This window comes from Squalius cephalus (genome assembly GCF_949319135.1).
Source record: "Squalius cephalus genome assembly, chromosome: 5".
NCBI lineage: Eukaryota > Metazoa > Chordata > Actinopteri > Cypriniformes > Leuciscidae > Squalius > Squalius cephalus.
Window position 1 is genome coordinate 49,595,385 of NC_137126.1, and position 18,552 is coordinate 49,613,936.

The window sequence follows — 18,552 nt, forward strand, 5'->3', positions numbered from 1 at the left end:
CACACACACACACACACACACACAGAGAGAGAGAGAGAGAGGATATTAATATCAGTGTTTTTAGTATAGTGTGAGCTGTGTTTCAGGCTTTTAACCCCGTAAAGCCTGACATATGGAAATCTTTTTATTTATTTTTAATTTTTATATGTAACCTTATTTTGTAAACCTTTTAGACAAAAAAAAGTGTATCGTACTTGGGCTTTTATGGCTCATAAAGTGAGAATATGGAGGGGGGGAAAAACGGCTCAATTTAATTCAGAGGCCCAAACAATTTGCAATATTGTGCAGCTCTGCGTTGATGAACTCACACACACACACACACACACACACACTTAGAGAGAGAGAGATAAATAATTAAAAAAACATTTTTTTTTTAAATGTAACACGTTTTGTAAACCTTTAGACAAATAAATAAATATCATACTTGATACATCAGGCTTTTATGGCTCATAAAGTAAAAAACACAGCTAAATTTTATTCAGAGACTCAAACTATTTGCAATTTGGTGCAGATGCTGATATTTGGACAGAAAGTAAGATGACATTTTTGAGATCTTTATAACAGTATATCAGACCTAACATAAAATGCATATAAATATCAGTCGTCACTCTATATCGGCCAATAATGCGTCTTAATACGATGATATTTAAATGCTTCGTTTTTTTATTAAAGCTCTGTAGTTTTAAAACGTATAGGCCTAATGCAAATGCAATGTAATACAATGATGACTGAGAGATGAACAAATATTAGGGATGCAGATGCACCGATATGAACATTTTGGCCGATACCGATAATCGGTAATTCTTTATATTTGAAAGCCGATAAATCTAAATTCAAATTTGTATAAAGTTTTTGAGAGCCTGATCGCAAAAACAAAAGTCTCACCATTAAAATCCATGTCCCAAACACACAATTATAATGTTCTATGATTAATTATATGATAATTTTATGTAGCCGATATGACAGGCTTGTGCTGCACATGTTGCACTGAACTGTATTTTCCTTATTGAAGTGATTTCAATCATATTTCAAGCAATTCAAAACCATCATGTTGAACAGTGCGCATCTGAAGAGTCTCAGCTGAAGGACATAATACATTATTTATCAGCTTTAATATATCGGCCAAATTTTCTTATCGGGCCAATAACGATAACATTGAAAATTAACATATATCGGCTGATACTGTTATCGTGACTGATATATCGCACACAAAAAAAAAGCCTGATGGATCATATTTGATACTCATGATATTACCACTAGGCTTCCATAGACCAACATCATGAGCGCTTCTGCTCCACACAGACGAGCCTCTGACGCTGCTTACATTGTTAATCATCAGATGCATGATGGTCTTGGGCATCAGGTCTCGTACAGTCTTGTTGACGATACTCATGTACGAGTCCACCAGGTTTCGGATGGTCTCCACCTGCCGCTCCAGCTGAGGGTCCAAGGAGTGCATGAAACCGTCCGAACCGTTCTCTTCCCCGGCGTCGCTCTACACACACACACACACAAGCACAGAGATCTGGGGAAATGCACAACGCAAATGCAAAAGATACAGACATAATATAAAATGCTTGTACCTTTTCCTTCTCCTAGTGTGATGCAACGGGAAGCAGCGTGAGAGAAAGAGAAAAGCACATCTTCATTTATCCTGTCGATCACAGATGCCCAAACTAGGGCCCTTTGATCAGGGCTCGTACAAGGTGCTTAAAGTACTCGGATCTGACTTTTTGAAATTTAAAGTCCTGGAAAACCCTTGAAAACAGTCATATTTGTGAAGAAGAGGTACTTGAAAAGTGCTTGACTTTTTAAATACAATATATATGAAATTGTATTTTTATTTTTGAAAAAACACATACAATCTTTTCACGCAAAATTAACACTTTAATTTTAATTATTAACACTTAACTGTGTTAACAATACAATATACGTTATTAACAATTTAATTAAAAAAATGAACACTTTAATTTACTGTATTAACAATACAATATATATGAGATTTGAAAAAAACACAATCTTATATCATATATTATATCATAGTATAAACATAATTTATTTTTGGATTAATTTAAATGTTCATTTAGTTTCTTAAATGTTTTATTTCATTTTTCTAAAATCCCAGTTGGTGTTTAAAAAGTAACTAAAACATTAAACTTTTAAAATAAAACTGGATTAGTTAAGCAGATTGCTTAATGTTTCATAAAATTATGAAATCATAAATCAGGGGAACCAAGGCTAACCACTTAAAATTTAATATAGAAGTTTGATAATAACTATCAACATGCACCAGTGCTACATTTTTCTAAATGTCATAATAATTCGTTAACAAACAAGTATTCATTACTTCAATGAGCTCATTGTTTCTGCCATTAATTCCTAGGCCTACATTGTTTAAATTAATACATTTTTCTCTAACTGTGATTTTTGTATACGTACATTTCTGAAATGCATAACGTAGACAGTTCCCTCTGATAACAGATCACTGTAAATTGTAATATGGACTCATGCATTTTCTAATGCATAAATTGAATTGAATATATATCATATATAAAGTAGCTTTTTTGCATTTTTTTAAATTGCATGTATATTTTATCGTCATGTTTGTTTGCATATTGCAATACATTTTTTTTGTTTAAAATATATATGATTGATGCAAATGAACATGACGATTTAAACAAAAATAAGTAATTTGATCATTTGATCATTCTAGCTTGATAATAAATATTATTTTAAAGTATTAATTTAAAAACCACTATTACCAACAGGCATATAGTAATGAAATATACACTAAATTGTAATATGGACTCATGCATTTTATGTAAAGCTGCAATGAAACGATGTGTATTGTGAAAAGCGCTATACAAATAAATGTGAATTGAATTGAATATAATGCAACTTTTCAACTTTTTTTTTGTTTTTTAAGTTAGATTTTTGTTCCTTTGTTGTAAAAAGATGAAGTAAAGATGAACACAAACCACCACACGCTCAGGGTAAACGCCGGCGCGCAGGAACGATGCCTTCCACCCGTCCACGTCCTCCTGACTCTCGCAGGCCAGCTCCAGCTGACGGTAGTCCTTATACACGTTCCTGTCGCGCAACCAGAGGCATCAGATGTTAGTTATTAATCATAACTAACATTTATTTTTCTTGCAGGAACAACATTCACATGCTTTTGAATCTTAAATGTTTCCAAACCCTTTGGTCGAAAAGAAAACTCGTGACTTTGAGTGTGTGAGTGTATAAATAACAAATAGGGGAAATGAAACTAGACAGATGTCAAACCTTGTGATTAACAATGAAGTAATCAAGAAAATAGAGTTTGCTTCTACCTAGTAATAGAAAGGTTTGCCTATGAAGAACCAATCAAACAGTAGGGAAATGATGTAATGTATCATGCTCCTATTCTATAAAAACTGTTGTATTGCTGTTTGCTGGTGGGATTCTCTCTGAAATTTGTCTGAGATCCTCCGGCCGTGATGAAAACATATTCAAAGGCGTTGTCTGAAGTCTGTCCGTTATTATTCCTGCGCAGCAAGTTAGTTAGGGGAACAAGTTAGGGTTAGGAAACTCAAAGCCGGTTGTCGACTGTAGACGTAGTGCTAGAGTATAAAGATTATTAAGTGTCGACTGTAGACGCCCCAGGTAATTAGGTTCCAGGTACGTAAGAAAAATCTACCACAATGTTAAAAGTGAAGTCTTTGGCTTCTGATTGATAGGCTTTTTTAACTAGTAGGCCTAGTTTTTAACCCCTTAAATATAATCCCCTTTTTCAGACGTGAAAATTAGGGCTGCACAATATATCGAAATTATCGAAATATCGCAAATGTATATATCGCGATATGCATATGGCAACGGCTTGCAATAACTGGGGTCATGAAGAAAAGACAGAAAATCACTCACTGCTCTCGGCTGAATAACTTTTGTAGCTTTAATAAGAATCAGGATATATTTAATTCATATAGTAAAAAACTAAGCAGTGTTTTATTTTTACATGTGATTATTCAGTTTGTGTTGTTAAATAACCCTAATGTAGGATAACCTGAACCCTGAACCCCTGAGGTTTACACTGATGTTAAAATAACACTTCTTATGTACAGTAAAACACTGATGTTCACTTTCAGAAGCTGGGATGTTTTATTGTTACAAAAAGACTGTGAAACACGTATGTAGGTTATGTAATTTTAAATATATTTTAAAGATAATTTAAAGTTTATTTTACACACTTTAAGCATTATCGTATCGCATATCTAATTATTTAATGAGTTATCGCACATCGCATTTTTCTTCAATATCGTGCAGCCCTAGTGAAAATGCACTATACAAACTTAAATGGTTGTAATTCAAGAATGCTTTAGGAATATAGACGTACGTTTGGTCTTGTTTCAAAGAAGACACTCAGCAGATTATTAAAGATTATTACAGCAGATTAAAAAATTAAAGTATAAAAAAGTTGTGGAAGTTTAAATTGACTGTAAATTAAAAAAAAATACTGTATTAAATTAAATTAAGTTACTTTAAATTAAATTAAATTACTAAATTACTGTATTAAATTTTTATTTTATTTTATAAAAAATATTTATTTTAAAAAATGTTTTACTATAAAATCAAAGCCATATGTCTAACCAAGTTGTGTTCCAAATTTTAAGTTGATATCACAAAAATTTAAGTTCACATGAGATTTTGTTTAGCCGTAATACCAAAAATAGCCACCGGGTGACGCACACATTTCGTAAAAAAACATTTATGCATCCTCCTGTATCAAATTACTACATTTCTGTCCAAATATCACTGCTATCACAAAATATGGAACCTTGAGACTCAGACCTTTCAGACAATATGTGGTTTGTCAAGATTAGAAAAGGTTTTGATTATAAAGTAGTTAAAATAAAAATTTTGTAATATGAAACCTGACACCGCCCAATAGGGGATGAGCCCGCAAAAAAAATTTAGATTACCGTTTCTATGGTAACGCAACGTCCAATTTTAAAACTCAGGATGAATTTCGAGTTCGTAAGCTTTCGCATAATATCTAATTTATGATAATTACTAAAATATGCGGTTACACTTTATTTTAAGGTGTCATTGTTACAGTGTATTTATATATTTAAGTACTGAGTAATTAGGCTATAATTAACTACATGTACTTACTATAGGGTTAGGTTTTGGTTGAGGGTTAATTGCATGTAATTATGCATAATTTACTGTTATTACTACGGTAAGTACATGTAACATGTAACAAGGACACTGTAAAATAAAGTGTTACCAAAGGCGATAAAAAAAGAAGGGCTAAACTACGTCACATTACAAAAGTTAAGTAAGTGTGTAAGACTTTTCATGGTGGCTTTTTCATGTTGTGCTGGATGACCTCTGACCTTTGCTCGGTGTTGAACAGGGCAAAGATGTGTTTGCTGGACATGAAGCCCTTCTCCACGTCTCTGAGCTTCAGATTGTCCACCTGCAGCATGTACTTCTTCTCTTTCTCCTGCAGGGGGCGGAACAGAGTTTACTGAGATCAATGAAACCTGAAAGACTGATGCTGTGTCTCAGTTCGCCTTCTTATACTGCGCCCCCTAAAAGTATGTACTCTTTTTGTGAAGAAATAGTGCATACTTTTGAGTGTGTAGCAGAAGAGTAGACAAGCTTTGGGACAAACTATCATCACGTCATTCAATTGCGTCTTTAACGATTTCTCTCTGTCTCATCCTGTCACAGTAAACTGACCTGTCAATCATCTTGTCACATTTCATTTCCTACCGTATTGGAGAGAAAATATCAGCATAGGGTTTTTTTATGCACATTTTTAGAATTTATGTGCATCTTGGTTTTTTTTTATCCAATATTAAAGCTATGTTTCATTAGCATTAGCTGCAAACATAGTTAATGATACTGAACTAGAGAAGATATGTTTATAAAATAAATGAGCGAAAACCATCGATCTGTGGTATTTTCTTCCTTATTTTATAAATCATAAATCTGATAACTTAGTAAAGTAACATCACACCTAACAGTTAATACTTAAAGTCCCCCTGTATCATTTTATCTCGTAAAACTCATCTTTGATCACCAAAATGACATATTTAAAAGTTTTTTCCTAATGACTTAAAATATCTTGACTGTAACTTGACACCCTTGCCTCATTTAGTATGTGCGGTTCTATGAATATGCAAATGAGCCCCGCCTCCACTCACTCACTCAGCTCAGAGATCCACTGGTTGACGATCACACGTTGATCTGATTGGTTACAAGGTAGTTTGTGACGTCAGAAACACCAGCGATTTCAAAGCGTGTTTTTGAGACTGTCTTTGGTTCACTGTCTATGAATTTACACATGGTTTGTCTTAAAGCAGATTAAAAACACCACATAGACACATAAACAACATTAAAAGCTGGATTTTCACTAGGGATGTCCCGATACCACTTTTTCACTTCCGATACCGATACCGATGCCGCAGCTTTGGCTATTTGCCGATACCGATATCAATCCGATATTTTTATTTTATTCTTGAACTAATACTAATAATAATAAAATATAATGGAAGCACTTTGCTCAATTAGCCACATAAAAACATCTCACTCAAATGGAGAACAAATACTTCTCCAGTATATAGTCCACAACAACAGTTGATAATGAAAGACTGCCAGCCTTTATTCAAAAGACCTTGAGATATGTTTGGTAACCTGAATGAATTTAAAATTAATTTGCTATATTTCAGATCAATATATTTGTTTCCTTTAAATTTTAATTAACTTTAACTTTATTCTCATCTGAATTATAAATAATTTATTTCTGTATAAAATAATACTACTTTTAAAAACACATTTGATTTTCTTTTTTATTCAATGTAGAATGTGTAACTTAAAAATAAACAGATTAGTGCTCTGTTTTAGGACAAGAAATGAAAACCAATGCAATGATGAATGTCCAAAAGATGATATCATTTTTGCTTTTAAACAGCGTGTGTGTGTGTGTGTGTGTGTGTGTGTGTGTGTGTGTGTGTGTGTGTGTGTGTGTGTGTGTGTGTGTGTGTGTGTCAGTTACAGTTTGACAAGAGTTTACAGTTTGACAAAAGCACAATGTTGGGTTTTACACAAATATAAGTAGGCTAAACACTTTTTGCAGTTTTAATGATGTCCTGTATGAAAATGACGGAGTATGTTTTTATGTTTCCACTGTTCGATCGCGCCCGTTCCTCTCTCTCTCTGACACACACACACTCCAGCATTGCAATCTTGACATCGCAGCCTGTTCATTTTGCTGCGTTCACACCAAATGCGAATAGAGCGTCAAATTTGCGTCTATCGCGTCTAGTTCGATGCTTGAAGAGTTTGAATCCATTCGCGCGTCCAAAGTGAATAGGACGCGCCGCGCGCGTATAATGATAAAGTGAGCGTTTGAAGCGATATAGACGCGCGTTCAGAGCTACAGATTAGGTGTCCCTAAAGAACCCGCATATGCGCGTATCTAACAGTAACGTTAGTTCCGTATTACATTAATTAATGTGCACGCGATATTTATTTATTTTTATACCGTGTATTCTCTGTGTAAATCCATGCACCGAACGTACGTTCAGTACGAATACGTACCGTTCCACTCCTAATGGGTATCGGATCATAGGTATCGGATAATTTTTTTTCTCCCCTCCGATATCCGATCTAGCGTTTTGGGCCAGTATCGGCACGATACCGATGCCGTGGATCGGATCGGGACATCCCTAATTTTCACCACAGGGGGACTTTAAGGCTACATTTTAAATACCCGGATGATGCACTTAATTAAAACGAAAAGACAAAGTGTGTAATGTTGGACACTTGATGCACTCGACTGTCGCAGATTTAATTTCGTAGCGAAAGGGGAGGAGCCTCAGTATAGTGCGTCATTTAGGACACAACATTAGTGTGAGAGGCTTATTCAGATCATTAACATGAGTGATAATAACAGTGATGAGTGACTATAGTAACAAAGAAAGAGTACAGAGGGAAAGAACAGCCCCCAGTGTGAGAGTGTGTGTGTGTGTGTGTGTGTGTGTGTGTGTGTGTGTGTGTGTGTATATATACAGTATATATATATATATATGAGTGATGTTCAGTCTCCGCCACACGCGGCTGGAACTGATTAGAGTCGACAGACCTAAAATAACCCGTCAGGGCGGGCGAGCGGTCGAGTCTGGTCCGCCACAGCGTCATTAAACATCTCTGAGTCTGATTGCAGACGCTGGCAAACCTGAGCACAGCTCGAGAGCTCTTCTGAAACTCCACTTGGGGCTTTTCGTCAGTTTCAGGGGTTTTCCGAGTGCGTTCGCTGCTCGTCATCACATATAAAACATACAGTCGCCACGGTGCAGAAGGGATGACGTCATCTATGAAGCCATAGCAACCGTCTTCTCCACACTCACTCACACACACACACACACACACACACACACGTTTACTTAACTATCTAAATGGAGACTCTCCATAGACGTAATAGTTTTTATACTGTACAAACTGTATATTCGGTCTCCTTACACTAACCCGACCCCTAAACCTACCCATCACACACACACACACACACACACACACACACACACTAAACCTACCCATCACACAAAACTTTCTGCATTTTTTTCATTTTTAGAAAACCTTTCATTACTTTATTTTTATTCCAGAATTACAAATGAGGACGTTTTGAGGATGAGGTTTTTGTTGAGATTTTGTCAGGTTTTGGAGACTTCTGGGTACAAATTTGTCTCCAGAATATAGTTAAGTAGGTATACACACACACACACACACACACACAGTTTCTGACTGGGGAGCAGTTGCTCAGTGACTCACACTTTTCCTTTTCCTCAGCCAGATTTGGAAAGAGAGGCTTGAGGAAAGGAGGGAAAAGAGGAAACGATAGAAAGATCATGGTTGTGCTCTTAAAGATACAGTGATCATTCTGTCATTGTTTCTTCCCCTCGTTTTAATGTAGTTTATATGTTATATTAATGTTGTTTATATGTCTATGTGGTGTTTTTAATCCGCTTTAAGACAATCCATGTGTAAATTCATAAGTCGACAGCATTGCTGAGTATTTCCTCCTTAAAACTGCAGTGAACCAAAGACAGTCTCAAAAACACGCTTTGAAATCGCTGGTGTTTCTGACGTCACAAACTACCTTGTAACCAATCAGATCAACGTGTGATCGTCAACCAGTGGATCTCTGAGCTGAGTGAGTGAGTGGAGGCAGGGCTCATTTGCATATTCATAGAACCACGCATACTAAATGAGGCAAGGGTTCTAAACTAGGGCTGAACGATTAATTATGATAAATATGATGAAATGCTGGGGTTTTTTATCGCAAAGCTGCGATTACAGTCTGGTCACGTGACACGCGAGAGTAAACCAGTCTGTATTGCAGATGAAGCATCATCTTGGCACGCTACGCATATAGGCCTGGCTACAGGAAATAACAGTTTGTTTAATTTATGTGATATTGTGTTATAGATTCTCTCCAACGATTCTGTATCGATTAAGATAATTTCAGATTTATGTCTGAGCTTAGTTTTAAACACAGATACGTGATGACGCGTGTGCTTTATAAACAACCGTATTCTGCTTGCTTCTAATTCCTCTGTCACACACACACACACACACACGACACCACTCGAACCTTACGAGAAATAATCTTTAATAAAGTTCGGAAAAGTTTAAGCGAATTACAAGAACATTCGGGCTTCATTGCACAAGATATGATATGCGCGCGGTCTGCGTGATGTTACTCTTGTAGTGCGCGGTCTCGCCCGCCGGTATTTTACTTACAGATGTTCTTCGAAGGCATCATATGTCTTGGAATTAGGGTTGCAAAATTCTGGGAATTTTCAAAGATGGAAACTTTCCATGGGAATTAATGGGAATTTAAGGGAATTAACAGGAATTTATGGGAATAAACAGGAATAAACTGGGAATTTTCAAAGTTGAAGGTTGGCTCTTCATAGGGAACTTAAATATAGTTGAGGAAAGTATATTTTAGCATAATCTTGACTAAAACAAACAGATGCCATATTCAAATACACTTGAATATCCGTGCCATTCCTCAATCACATGCACATAGCACACTGCTTACTGCATGGCTATTGAGACCACACCCCCTACTGGCACTGTGCACGCCTCCATCACATGTACAGAAGCCCAAAGCACAAGACTATTGAAGGCACACATTTGAGCCTGTGGACTAAACAAAGTGAAGTAAGTTTTGATGATATTATGGGGAAATATATTTATTAAATGTTTAAATTGCAAATATCACATACAAATGTATTCATCTAGTAGATAGCAAGCTGATAAGTTAGATGCTAAATAAGCTAGCATAACTTTATTTACCACATAAACTTAGGGCTGGGCGGTATGACGGTATATATCGTTACCACGGAAGAAAATGTCAACCGTAACAGATTTTTTTATTCCGTGTATACCGCAACATGTAAATAAGTAGGCGTGGTTAACTCGCGTGCAGCGTGCGTGAGACTGAGACACTGATATTTGTCAAAGAAACATGAAGAATGACCAAGAGGATCCACAAAAGGAATTACGTTTTCAAAATTAACGTGATATTTTCGGGGGGGAAGGCGCAGAAGTCAACTAGAGCAGTGCAGCACACTGAAAGTTTAGAGAGACGCACATGCTCGCAACGGGGCTTACTTGACAACAAGTTCATATATCAATATTCTTACGAATAGAAATAACCTTAAATAATGTATCTATCCGTCTCTTATGTGCACAGTTACTTTCAGAGTGGATGCGCAAGCGGTTGCCGTGGTAATGAATATTTCCAAAATTCCCCAGCTTAACTTCCCATGGAAATTTACCGGAAACTTTCCGGAAATTTACCGGAAATTTTCCGCCCCTTTGCAACCCTACTTGGAATGCAGTTGGCTTATATATTAAAAATATGAAAATCACCGACAGAAGCTGCTTTCAATTTCAAATACTCGCGCGCGCTTTGCGAAGAGCGTTTGAGCATGCGGCTGTGAGCGACTCCGTCTCTACATGGTTAAATGTACTTGCATCTCAAAATGCTTTTATGACGTGAAATTAATGTGACACAGTCAGTTATATCTTAAGTTATTAAACAGACAGGACAAACCACATCTTATAATTTCAAAAGAGATGAAAACGTTCAGACAGCCTACTCTTAAATACTGAAAGCACTCTTTGTTTATTGCTTGTAATATTTTTTTCCCCTCTTTGTTATTTGTTTTGAAGCTATATTTGTTAAAATTATTAACATGTAATTGTATTAATTAAGTTTTTTAATGTGTAATTATTATAAGTAGGCCTACTTATAATTATGTAATTAAATATTTTTAAGTTTTATTAATAAGATCAATTAAAGAAAACATTAGATCGGCTCATGAGGTGCCTAAAGATTCCCTTCCCTATTTTACAATGATTTATTGCTTGTTTTTGTTGAATAATAGAAAAGATAAAGAGCTTAAAAAATAATCGCATATTAAATCGTAATATTGGTAAAACTAAATCGCAATTAGATTATTTTCCAAAATCGTTCAGCCCTATTCTAAACTTCATTTTGAAAGCAACATTTCACCCAGTTCTGTAATTTTCTCAGCCTAGTAAACGGTGACAGAATGATCATTTTTGTGTTACTTTCAAAATAAAAGAACCATTAAAACAGAATCCAGAAACCAAAACACTGACCTGAAAAACACAATGAAACATTAAGAACCCGTAAAATCTTGTGAATCGTTCAAAACATGTCAAAAACTCATTTTCACAGAGAACAAAAAAAAAAAATAAGAATTTAAAATCAAGTCAATATTTTTGTTTAGATTTTGCATTATATGTATGAGAATTAAGCAGATTTCCCACTTAACACTCAATGATATGATATAATGATATATTATGTAAGTTAAGCTTTTACTTATTATGGTAGTATTTTCTGTGGTGAATTTAATGTTTTTTTAAATTAAAAAATCCCTGTAATGGAGTCATTTTCAAAATTATTTCAAACATATAAAAAACTGAATTCTGCAACCTATAAAATTGTATTATGTGATATTAAATGGTTTGACGTGCAATTATTTGTTTCCTCATTTTCTTTTATCATGTCAAGCATTAGAACTTAAAGTGCAAAAAGCAACACAATAAAAGTAAATAAAAAAATACAATGAAATGCACACAATTCAGACCATTTTAATGGTCCTAAAAATCGATTTTCCTCATAAAAATACACTTTTTTTTTTGTGACCAAGGCATTTTTCTGTAAAATTCACCCATAAACATCAACTCAAGAAAACTTTAAAGTTTAAAAATAAGAAAAATCAAGAGTATCTGCTATAAATCTGCCCTGGGAATCCAAACAAACCCAGACAACACAGATTAAAAAATTAGCAGCATTGTGTGTGTGTGTGTGTGTGTGTGTGTGTGTGTGTGTGTGTGTGTGTGTGTGTGTGTGTGTGTGTGTGTGTGTGTGTGTGTGTGTGTGTGTGTGTGTGTGTGTGTGTGTGTGTGTGTGTGTGTGTGTGTGTGTGTGTGTGTTTAAAGAAAAAACCCCACAGAGAGTCATATATACAGAGCAACAGACCACAGCGCTGCGACTAAACATAACCTCACGTTACACACACACACACACACACACACACGCATGGAAGTCATCAGCGGGTGAGAAGTCAGACATCAGTGTATATCAGTCGTGACCTCTGACCTCCCCAGCTCCCAAAACACACACACACACACACACACACTGAATGATTCTCCATATGGTCTTGTAAAGTCTCGATGGCTCTGAGTTTTCTTAAGACATTTTTTGACTCCGACCCAAGAACTCTGGGTAATCACTTCTAGCAACACTCAGATGTCGCTCCTTCATCGTATCCTATATATATTTGATAAAATTAGAGATGTTTCTTTCCTATGGCCAACCACACGGACTGAACTGGGAATATTTTCCATTGTTTTGTTTTTGGTGTGACTAATACTCGCGCGCAATTATAAGAGCGGAGGAAGTTCAGACTCGATTCATAAACACACTTCTCACGGGCCGCTACGATAATACAAACACACACGCTTTTAAGACGTGTGCATGTTTACACACGTCCATGTTCATGCGTTCGCGTCAGAACCGACATATAGAGCCATAATGGTATTATATATGTAGAACTGAAGCAAAAATGTGCTGCGTTAAAAGTGTGTGTGTGTGTGTGTGTGTGTGTGTGAGACTGGGTTTGCATCAAAGAGACGTGGAGAAGCATCTGGGAGCAATAATGCCGCTCTAACCCTTCATTACCAGAACGACTGCGCCTTGAGCTCAGGCCAATGGCAATTTTCTAAATGCATGGTTTTTCCCCCCGTCTTTTCTGTCTTTAATTCACAAAAGGAAAAAAGGAAAGCATCATTCTGCGCAGAACGATCCCTCATACAGCGCTTGGTTTTGGAGAAGATGCTTTGAAATGTAAAGATGCGAAACGACTCCACATTACTCACAAAATGATCTGCAACCTTTTAGTAAAGCTCTCGGACATCATTTAGTTTTTACACTCAGAGGAGTATTAATCTGGGGATCTGAGGCCGTAGGATTTCAGCGAATTTCACTGAATTTGTCAATTTTTTTTATGAATAAATAAAAAGCAGGTCTGTACACTTATTAAATCGCGATATAGGCTAGTGTCTGTGAATATTAAACCACTAAAAGACTAAATATGAATTCTGCGTGTCTCTGTGTGAATGAATGGCGCAGAAACTCAAGTCTTCACGGCAACCCGTCAAAATAAAAGTTCAGTTTAACTTGAGGAACTTGTGACAAATATATTATTATTGTACAGTAGAATTTGCTACATCGCAATGTAATAATACTAACACTAACAATAGTAATTATTATTAAAACAATTTAAGAAATAATTAAGCTTTTTCTTTCGTTTTACTTTTAACAGTAAAGCTCTGCTGCGCAGCACTTTGTTTGACAAAGTTTAATTTCATATGATTAAAAGATAAATTAGTTAATGTTTTATGCTTTTCATTTGATGGCAAGAAAAATTCAAATACACAACACAGAATTTCTGAATAAAAAAAAAAATTCATAGAATTATTTTTTTAATATTTTTTTTTATTAATTCAATTAATTAGATATGCTTTTTAATTATTACAATTTAATTAAGCCATTAAAATGGAATCCAGAAAATTTAAAACAGAATTTTATCAAAATAAAACAGAATTTGAGGGGGAAAAAATGCATTTCAAAGGGCCCTAAACATGTATTGTTTGTTAAACCTTTAATAAATTGTTGTTAAATTGTAAAAAAAAAATTTTTTTTAATTAATTAGACATGCTTACTAAAAAAATTAACTATTAAAATAAAGTAAAAAAAAAAAAAAAAAAAAAATGGAATTTGGGAAAAAATAAAACGGGCCCTAGGATCTGTGACTGACTAAAATAGCCTTGTCAAGAACAAAAAAAGACAGAAAGCTGATATTTGTTATTTAAATATATTATTGCCATACAAAGAAGCACATGAATAGGGTTCATTTACTCAAGCCATCCAAACAAACTGATGTAATAAAATATGCAAGACCGTCCATGCAATTGAATGCAAAGTAAATCCAGTGATGTATCATTTGGAAAAGCTCCTATGAAAATACTGACACGCTACAAAAAGAAGAAAGAGATTTCCCCCCCAGCATCGTAAAGCCGAAGGCCTTCTGCTGAGCTAATATGATTAGAAAGAAAAAATGCGTCTATGGTTGGAGCAGTACGAGAGAGGAGGTCTGGTTTGAGTTGATGGTCCCGAACCCTCTGAACACACACTGATGTCTACAGCAGCGACGGCTCTGCTAAACACATTAACCCCTCAGTGTCCCGCTCTAAAGTCTGCAGGCAAACAGCCGCACACCAGGACGACCTCGACCCCCCATAGCCAAGGTCAAGCGCTGACTATACGTTAGGGCTTTGACTCCGAACTTCATTATTCGAATATAATTAATAAAAAAAAAAAGATATTCGAACGAATATTAGGCAGCCTTTAATATTCAAACCTGTTAGGCATTATTTTTTGTAAATGTGTTTGTTTGTAAATGTTGTTTTCCATTCAGATTCCGAGGCTTTTTCACGTCTGGTGAAGTTGTGATTCGCGAGCTCATTAGCAAGGCTATTATTGGTCATCTGGGCTCCTGTAGGTCACGTTAGCGTCCTGGTTAGCGCCTATTTTGTATACCAAAACAATGGCCGCGTCAACGCCCACAACTTTGGTTTCGAGGAGTTCGAAATATACACTCCTGACAATTTGAAAAGCAACGTGTGGCGCTACTTTGGGTTCCCAAAGAAACGGAAAAATCACGAGTAAGGACAAAGTGATGTGTAAAATATGTAGGACCAAACTCAACATTCCACGCGACGACGCGACTGAAAACGTGACTGTGTTTTTCTTCTGAAAACATCATTGCCTGCCTATTGACATTGACTGATACACTGCCCTCTGGTGGACAGAACATATACAACTTAAGTTTGATACCGATATAGGCATTTAATGGTCAAAATATTGTTAATAAATATTCAAATATATTCAAATATTAATATTACTAAACAAACAAACTCCGAATATGATTTTTGGGCAAAAGTCAAAGCCCTACTATACGTGCACTTCTGCATCCGTGTGCTCGCTCTTATCTGGCAGGCGTTAAAGGGTTAGTTCACCCAAAAATTAAGATTCTGTCAGTAATTACTCTCCCTTGTTGTTCAACCCCGTCAGACTCTCGTTCATCTTCGAAACACAAAAGAAGATATTTCTGATTAAATCTGAGAGCTGTCTCACTCCTCCATAGGCTTCTCTGTTAGTGAAACTTGCCGGCCCAGAAAGTTAGTAAAGACAATGTTTAAAATAGTCCAGTGACTACAGCGGCTCAACCTTAAGTTCTTCAAGCGGCGAGAATACTTTCTGTGCGCAAACAAACAACAATAACAACTTTATTCAACCTTCTCTTCTCTTCCATGTCGTTCTCCTAAGCTGTAGACGTAGTGTAACAGCGCAGCGCTTCTGGGTCGTACGTCAGAATGGAGGCTCGCTATTGGCCGACGCTGGTCATGTGTGTGATGCTGGCCAATAGTGAGCCTCCGTTCTGACGTACAACCCAGAAGCGCTGCGCTGTTACACTACGTGAACTCACTCAGAGACACACAGAAGAACATGAAGAGTTTAATAAAGTCGCTATTTTAGTTTGTTTTTGCGCACAGAAAGTATTCTCGCCGCTTGATGAACTTAAAGGGATGGTTCGGAGTAAAATCAGCCTAGGGTCCTTTGCACCATGACCTCGAGCCTTTGCACCATTTCACTCCGAACCATCCCTTTATGGTTGAGCCACTGTAGACACTTGGACTATTTTAACAGTGTCTTTACTACCGTTCTGGGCCTTGAAAGTGTCAATGACGTTGCTGTCTATGGAGGGATCAGAAAGTGTCGGATTTCATCAAAAACATCTTAATTTGTGTTCTGAAGATGAACAAAGGTCTTGCGGGTTTGGAACGACATGAGGGTGAATAATTACTGACAGAATCTTCATTTTTGGGTGAACTAACCCTTGAAGCAAACATTGCATAATGCACGTACTTGCATAGAATATTTTCCAGGACTTCATCTCTGTGCGCTTGCGTCTTTGAAGTTTGTTTCACCGACTTACATTTGTGCATGCTTCTATACATCGCATTCAAGGTAAACATCCCATCAGTTCATGAAAGACTCTAGAGTGTGTTTTGGGTTCGCAGACGGAAATAAAAGCGAGCCAGAATGAACTGAACATACTGAACTCTCTCATTGGCTCCCTCATAAAGAACACGAATGTTCCCGACGGCCCGGGGGAGTTTAATGAGAGGACGATGGTGTCGCAGACTGAGGCTTTTTCTGCCGCTTCACAGTCGAAACACGGCCGTGAAGTTCAGCGTCTCTGAGAGCAGGTTTACAACATTTCCATTCTCTCATGCTAAATATATTAACGTAATAATACAGTGTTTCCCACAGGATTGTGTGAGTGTATGTGGGGGGAGGGAGGGATCACTTTAACAGTGTTAACACTGGATACAGTTTTATGCATTCATGTTTTATTTGCTAAATTCACAAACCAGATTTCAAATAAAACTTTTTTTTTTTTTAGATAGAAAAAGGTCAAACTTAATCCAATAGTGCACGTGATTATATAAACTAATAATCAATTAATCAATTTACATGAGCAAAATAAAATTAAAAAAACCCTGAAAAAATTTCCAAGTAAAGATCATTATTGTTTAGTAAAGATGTTTACAGTACATATTTTAACTGGAAAAATCAATTTGCATGACAAAAAAAACTGCAAAATGTTTAATTTATCAATTTAATCATACGCACTAATCTGTTAAATTTTACATCTAAAATCTGCTTCATTTGTAATTTAATTGAAATTAAACCAATTTTGTTTGTGAATATTCCAGTTAAAATATATATATTTTTTAAAAAAAGAACAATTCAATTAATGCTGTTTATTTAATTTATCATTCAGTTAATTAATCATATGCGCATTCACTGTTAAATTTGACATCTAATTTTTAAAAACTTTTTTTGTGAATTATCCAGTTAAAATGTTTTAAAAAAATAAAAATGTAACATTTATTATTTAATTAATTATATGCACTGTTAAATTTGACATCTAAATTTGTTAATTTAATTAAAAATATATATATATTGTGACTTATCCAGTAAAAAAAAAAAAAATATATATATATATATATATATATATATATATATATATATATATATATATATATATATATATATATATATATATATAAAAATGTAACTATTTAATTTTTTAATTTAATTAATTATATGCACTGTTAAATTTGACATCAAAATTTTATTTTATTTTAAAAAAATAAAAAAATTGTGAATTATCCAGTTAAAATGTAAAAAAAATAAAAAAAATAACTATTTAATTTATTATTAATTTGATTAATTATATGCACTGTTAAATTTGACATCTAAATGTGTTAAATTTGTTCAAAATTATTATTATTATTATTTTTTTTTTCAGTTAAAATATGCAAGCGTCCTTAAAACAAGACAAAAATATCCACAAAGAATGTTTTTTTTTTTTTTGCAGTGCAACATTGAGGACTTCAGGAGTGCTGAGCCAGCTCCTCGCTCGGGTCCGAGAGGAGAAACCGTAGCTAAAGCAAACACAGTCGCCACCCAGAGCTCCTCCCGTGACACACACACACACACACACACACACACACACACACACACACACACACCACAAGAACGGGTGGAGATTCAATAGAGAGAAAAAAGAATCTGAAACGACCTGATTTTTACATAAAAAAAGCATTGCTATGTGGTTTTTTCTACTGTACTTCACGTCTGGAGCAGAAACACTGAAAACACACACGTTGAACTGTTTAGAGGTGTAGTTTATCATGTTTAAGGAAAACTACAGTACACTGCCATTTAAAGGTGTTTGATCGGTAAGATTTTTAATGTTTTTAAAAGAAGTCTCTTCTGCTCAGCAAGGCTGCGTTTATTTGATTAAAAATACAAGAAAAACAGTAAAA

At 35.4% G+C, this 18,552-nt stretch overlaps 1 protein-coding gene across 16 annotated transcripts in view; it reads right to left on the minus strand.

The window, feature by feature from the left end:
• The window catches only part of dnm1a (dynamin 1a), a gene marked incomplete at its 3' end in the record, with an annotated part of 107,158 nt that overhangs the window by 20,870 nt on the left and 67,736 nt on the right, over window positions 1–18,552 (minus strand). For 13 of the 16 annotated variants that reach the window (XR_013821295.1, XR_013821296.1, XR_013821297.1 and 10 more), the window contains exons 16-19: window positions 5,376–5,485; window positions 2,979–3,090; window positions 1,584–1,595; window positions 1,325–1,495 (exon numbers count right to left, since the gene is read on the minus strand). Coding sequence is in view for 8 of the 16 variants with exons in the window: in XM_079871907.1 (XP_079728033.1) it covers window positions 1,325–1,495; window positions 1,584–1,595; window positions 2,979–3,090; window positions 5,376–5,485 (405 nt within the window). Of the gene's footprint in view, window positions 1–1,324; window positions 1,496–1,583; window positions 1,596–2,974; window positions 3,091–5,375; window positions 5,486–18,552 lie in introns of all 16 variants that reach the window. The other 3 variants (XM_079871912.1, XM_079871911.1, XR_013821302.1) reach the window with 2 other exon arrangements.